Source organism: Nanorana parkeri, unplaced genomic scaffold, assembly GCF_000935625.1.
Source record: "Nanorana parkeri isolate BGI_ZX_2015 unplaced genomic scaffold, ASM93562v1 scaffold389, whole genome shotgun sequence".
Lineage (NCBI taxonomy): Eukaryota > Metazoa > Chordata > Amphibia > Anura > Dicroglossidae > Nanorana > Nanorana parkeri.
Window position 1 is genome coordinate 609636 of NW_017306657.1, and position 6081 is coordinate 615716.

Here is a 6081-nt window from a genome sequence, read left to right on the forward strand (position 1 = left end):
AAAGAAAGAAAGAAAGTTTCTGTTATTTCAAAGTTCAAAGGTTGATGTTACTAGGAATCCAAAACGATTATTTGGTTCACCGGTTCCACAAATCCTGGTTTACTGACAATCCTTGTTATCATGTGTAAATAATCAACTGAGGGCAGGTGAAAGTCTCATGCTAAAGATGACACACTAAATATGTGTATACCGTGTTTCCCTGAAAGTAAGACCTACCCCGAAAATAAAACCTAGTGCTATCTTCGGGGAGTTTCTCCCTGCCAGACACGCCCCCCCGCCCGCACACATGCCCGCCCACCTGTTTGTGGCTCCCTGGACGGCAGAGCGGACAGCTGCAGCCAGGTAAGACATCCCCCGAAAATAAGACCTAGTGTCTTTTTTCGTGAAAAAAAATAAATAAGACACTGTCTTATTTTCGGGGAAACATGGTAGTTAGGAAACAAACAGTAATATATCAGCCAAATATCAAAGCGAAAGGGGAGTGCGTGATGAAGGGGATCCTGTGTGACCCCAAAACGTTGCAATAAGTGTATTGTTGCATGAAACATCAATAAAAGACGTTATTCTACTTTGGAGTGCCGAGGTCAGTAATGTGACGCAGTGCGCAGGTCAGTAATGTGACGCAGGGCGCGGAATTCAGTAGTGTGACGCAGTGCGGAGGTCAGTAATGTGACACAGTGCGGAGCTCAGTAATGTGACGCAGTGTGGAGGTCAGTAAGGTGACGCAGTGTGGAGGTCAGTAAGGTGACCCAGTGCGGAGGTCAGTAATGTGAGCAGGGCGCGGAATTCAGTAGTGTGACGCAGTGCGGAGGTTACATAGTTACATAGTATTTGGGGTTGAATAAAGACATAAGTCCATCAAGTCCAACCCATATAGGTCCGCGCATCATATCTTTTTTAGGGGTACTTGTACCCCTGTATATTACGGTCCCTCAGGAAATCATCAAAGAGTTTCTTGAACAATTCCACACTCCTGGCGGAAATCACTGCCGATGGCAGTGAGTTCCAGACCCTAACCGCTCTTACCGTGAAGAACCCCCTTCGTCCCTTGTGCTGGAATTTGTTTTCCACCAATTTTAGGTGGTGGCCTCTTGTTTTTGTAACGGAGTTAATCTTAAAGAGTTTGTTGCCAATGTTGCTGTTGCCATTGAACATCTTGTACATGAAAATCATATCCCCCCTTAATCTCCTTACTTCCAACGTGAACATGTTTAAATTTATGAGCCTTGTCTCATAGCTCTGGTCCTCCATTCCCATAATTAGTTTAGTTGCCCTCCGCTGGACCCTCTCCAGATCAAGTACATCTTTTCTTAATACTGGTGACCAAAACTGGACCGCGTACTCCAGATGAGGCCGAACCAACAGTGGTGATGTGCTCTGTCTTCATGCCCTCTTCTTCCTCTCCAGGTGGTGGATGCATGGGGGGAGTCATACATGTCTGCTTTATGTGAAGCCCCCAGCAGCCTTGTTGTGCCTCCTCTGCAGGTGCCTTCCCGCTCTGCTGAAACTAGCCAGGCAGCCAATGATGCTGCTGCACTCTCCCTCCAAGCCAATAGCAAGCAAAGAAAGGCGGAGGCAGAGCAGAGCCGTCAACTGAGATTTTCAGAGTAATCAGCATGGGGGGCATGCAGGGGGGTTGAAGCCTATGATCCCCGCACAGCTCCCTGCCTCTCCCAACCGCAGTAGTAGTGACACCAGCATCCCAGCACAAATTCTCGATTTATCTGTGCAGAGAGCCGTGACAGGGGAGTGACTGGATTCCCCCCTCCCCTGTCCGATCCTCCAGCGCTGCCTGGCGGAACAGACTGGGGAGGGGGCGGGCACAGCTGGCTCTGCCTCTAGATAGGCAGAGCCAGCTGTCACTCACGCAGCTGGGTGGATCGAAACATAATTGTCGGGATCCGTTCCGGCTGCAGCGTCTCAGTATACCGAGAGCTGTAGCTCGCGATATAAATAAGACCCTTAAGATGTAAGAGTGTTAGCTTGGTGAACTGAGCCCACAGTATTCTATCATATGCTGTGCAAAGATCAGATGTAAACAATTATACCTGCAGGTTTTTAAAGAGTAGTGCAAATGATCTGCACAGAGCTATCTCTCATTCTATACAAAGATGGAATTATCACAACTACAAAGTGACCCTATCCTACACTTTATACCTTTCTGTTTCGTTTTACTAGAAAAGGATTTCCAAAAAACAGCAGAATAGCCAGAATAACCAGCCTGGTGAGAATATGGACAAGACCTGAGCTTATATACACTAGAGGGAAGGGTTGGATAAGCTTGTGTGGTTAAAGGGAATTACTATCTTCTCTCTTCCTTTCCTTTTTCTTCCCTTTATTTTCCCTCCTTTTTCATGTCTTTCCTTTCATTTTACTTCCTTTACTTTCTCTTCCTTTCTTATCCCTTCCTTTTATTTTTTCCTTTCTTTTTCATTCCTTTCCTTTTTCAATTCCCTTAATTTCCTTTCCTTTTCTTTTTAGTTCCATTCCTTTCCTATTTCTTATCTTCCTTCACCTCCTTTTCTTTTTCCTTTCCTTCCTTTCTTATCCCTTCCTTTAATTGCCTTTCCCTTCCTTTACTTTTCCTTCTCTTTCTTTCATTTCCCTCCCTTTACTTTCTTTCCCTTCCTTTAATTTCCCTTCTTTTACTTTCTCTTCCTTTCTTTTCCCTTCCTTCCCTTTCCGTTCCTTCTTCCTTCAGCAAAAGAAGATGAAGAAAAATAATCCTTCGAGAAGGTGGTGACGCCCATCTGTGCATCCAGTACATTTTCAGATGTGTTGGATTCTTTGCTCCCCTGCTGTGCACTGTGGTTCCATCTAAAGTCCAATACTTGACTACAGAACACAGCTACACATAGCAGCCAGCAGGATAGACCACAGAGCGCAGCGGGGGACCCGCCATCTGACATCCATGGGAGTGTGTCTGATGCAGAAGATTCTTTAGCTTTCGAAAAAGGCAACAACGGCAGTCACCACCTTCTAGACAGGTAAGTATTCTTGATTTTCAATTTTATTTTTAATTTTATTTTAGAAAAAAGCATCTAGTGACAGATATATTTTAAAATGTTCATATTGTGATAATTTGTCACTTACATTTTATTTCCCTCTTCTGGTCCTCTCTGGATATTTGTGACTAAATTCAGGAAGAGAGCTGTAGAGAGAAGGGGTGCAGGGGATGCTGAGAGGGGACAGAAGGCTCTTTACTGTTCTGGGAACACACCGCTATCTCTCTTTTCCATGATTTAATAGTTGGTACAGGCAGAAACTATTTCAGCATATAAAGCAGACCATATGGTGCCTCCATGTGCTAAAAATGAATTACTAAAATAATCACAACATAAGGGTTGGGGCTTGTGCAAAAGGGTGGGTCACCATTGAGCCTTACCTAGGGAAGTGTGATGTCTAAATACAGCCTTGGCTATGGCATTACTAAAGAATCCCTCTCTTTTTAGAACAGGATTGTCGATCAGTGTGAGAAGCTGCAGCTACAGACAGCCGGGATCGAGAAGTATCTCGCAGAAGCCTTGCCATCAAAGATCCCACGTGTGGCGGTAATAATGTCTTTTTGCCGTATGATTCCCCATATGTATACAAGTGTTACATCCTTTTCTCTGCCTTTTGAATAGACTGGGGAAGAGGTTCTATTGTTGTCTGGTTATCCTTTTGGGAAATGTACCCTTCCTGTTTGTCCTGGTGGCCACTACAACTAGGACAGAAGGTGATGGGAAACCTAAAATCTTACAGCTGTCACCAGGACAAGCGTAGAAGGGGAGATCTCCCAATGGGGACAGCTCCAATGACAACAGTTACATGTGGAATTTCTCAGTTTGGGAAGGTTTGCTCTCAATTCCTGCTTTGATTCTGGACAAGAAGTGAGGAAAAATCACCCTAGTGGGGACACTGACAAAGAATCTAAACATACCCACTCTATTTAGGAAAAAGTTTGGACTAGAATTCCATATATACATATTTTCTTTTATACATGTATAAGTATTTTCAAAGGAATTATGCAGAGCCTTTAAAATGCTGCAGAATTGCTGCACCCACTATTGGTTTGCATTCTTTTAAAAATATCATCAATCCTAAAGGCAGTGTGGTAATCCTATGTAAAGGTGTGGGACAGGTTTATTGCCACCTAAAAATCCAACTCCAGCCAAAAATGTTTTTTAATAAAATCAGAAAAAATGAGAACCAATTTTGTATTGCTGTGTTTCACCTGACGTCCTGTCCCGATGAAAGGGTGTTACAGGATCAGGTGGCAGCAAAAAAAAGTTTTGGCTGCATTTAGGCTTAAAAGTGGAACTCTAGGGAAAAATATTTTTGGACATATTTTTTGCTATGTAGAAAAATGTAACCTCTGATAATGGGTGTGACGTGGGTGGCTGGCTACAGCGTTAGGTAAAACTTGTACTTTCATTCATCCCCACAACTACTGTAAGCGCCGCACTTCCGGCACTGCAAGGCCCAGTTGACGTGGATTATTGTGGGATTCCTGCAACAAGAACCTGCAGATTCCCGCTGCAAGAATCCCAGGTGTCCCTGTTGAGATGTGGCCTCTGTACACATTGAAGTAAATGACAGGGTGCCACATCTGTAAGCAGTAGTCTGCAAGTAATCGTACTTGGTACGATTACATGTGGCTTCGGATAGCTGATTGCATGCGAACCGCTGCTGTGAGATGCGGCTGCTGTCACCCTGTCATTTACTTAAATGGGTACAGTGGCCACATCTAAACGGGACACCTGGCAATCCTGCTGCAATTATCGCAGAATGGCCCATGTGAATGGGACTTTAATCACAATTCCGTCTCCCATGCATCTCCCTCCATTTATAATACATGTCCTTTTCACAGAATACAAGGCAGCGGGAGGAGGGGCGGATGAATGTCAGGACCTCTCCTTGTCCAATCACAAATATATATTTTTTCCGGGACTTCCGCTTTAAGCTCTGAATTCCTAGAAAGATATACAAAAAAGTTGTCTGCCTAAAATAGAACTATCAATTATATGGGGGATATTTCATTTTTTTTTGTATCCATATTTTACACGTCCCCCAACTTTTAGGCCTGGTTCACAGCTGAGCGTGCAAAACACACATTTCAATACAAGTCAATGGCGACTGTTCACACCTTAGCATTGCGTTGCGCGTACGAAAACACCTGTCATACCAAAAGATGCAGGAGCTATTTTCAGGCAGATGCCACGTGGTTTTGGTCCCATAGACATTTTTATGCAGGAAAAATGCATGAAAACGTGTGAAAACTTGAAATGCCTAAGTGTGCACCTAGCCTTAAGATAACATAGAGTCTGTCTCCCCCTTCTATAGAGCACAGCCCGGGCCTCCCGTGAAATGATCATCCAGCGTCTGACGTTCATCCGCAACATGTGCGAGAATGAGGAGCAGCGCCTGCTGGAGGAGGTTCATGCGGAGGAGGAGCGAGTACAGCAGAGTATTCTCACCCAGCGGGCCCACTGGACAGAGTCTTCAAAGAAACTCTCTGGCATCAGGAACTATCTGGTGGATATGTTGACCAAGATGGACGACCTCAACCTGATTGTGAGTGGAAGTGCTTCCTATGGTGGGAAAGCCCTGTGTCTTGTTTTGTATACTGTTTTTATACATACTAATGTCAAAATATGAAGCTTGTGAGAGCTTTCTCAACGCTTGCTCATCACTCGCAGAAGCCCTGGGCTCAAAGAATGGTTTCTTTATGATGAATATGATTGCATAACCAAGTGTTCTCTTCTCCCCAACTGTCCCCAAAGTTTAAACAGGCTCCATCGTGTTTCTAAATGGTTACTAGAGGCCATTTTGGTTCCTTTAAGCCCACCTTACCAAAACCTGTCTTTTCCAAATATAACAAATTAAATCTGGCCAGATATAACAAGATTAGTGCGACCACTAATGTCAGATAATGATTAGGTTGTTGATGTTGAAATAGGAGTTCCAGCTTATACCATATCCTTTAAAATAATACAAAAGTGCTATAATGAATACTTTACAGCCTACATAAGCTGCATAAGAAGAGCTAAGGACATGAACTACACACCCATAAGCCATACAGACTTATCTGAGAGAAGG

General features: G+C 43.9%; 1 protein-coding gene across 1 annotated transcript in view; it reads left to right on the plus strand.

Moving 5' to 3' along the window:
• BSPRY (B-box and SPRY domain containing) overlaps positions 1 to 6081 on the plus strand; it is a 13904-nt gene that overhangs the window by 4210 nt on the left and 3613 nt on the right. The window contains exons 2-3 of the mRNA XM_018559342.1: positions 3453 to 3551; positions 5326 to 5556. Coding sequence (XP_018414844.1) covers positions 3453 to 3551; positions 5326 to 5556 — 330 coding nt within the window. The remainder of the gene's footprint in view (positions 1 to 3452; positions 3552 to 5325; positions 5557 to 6081) is intronic.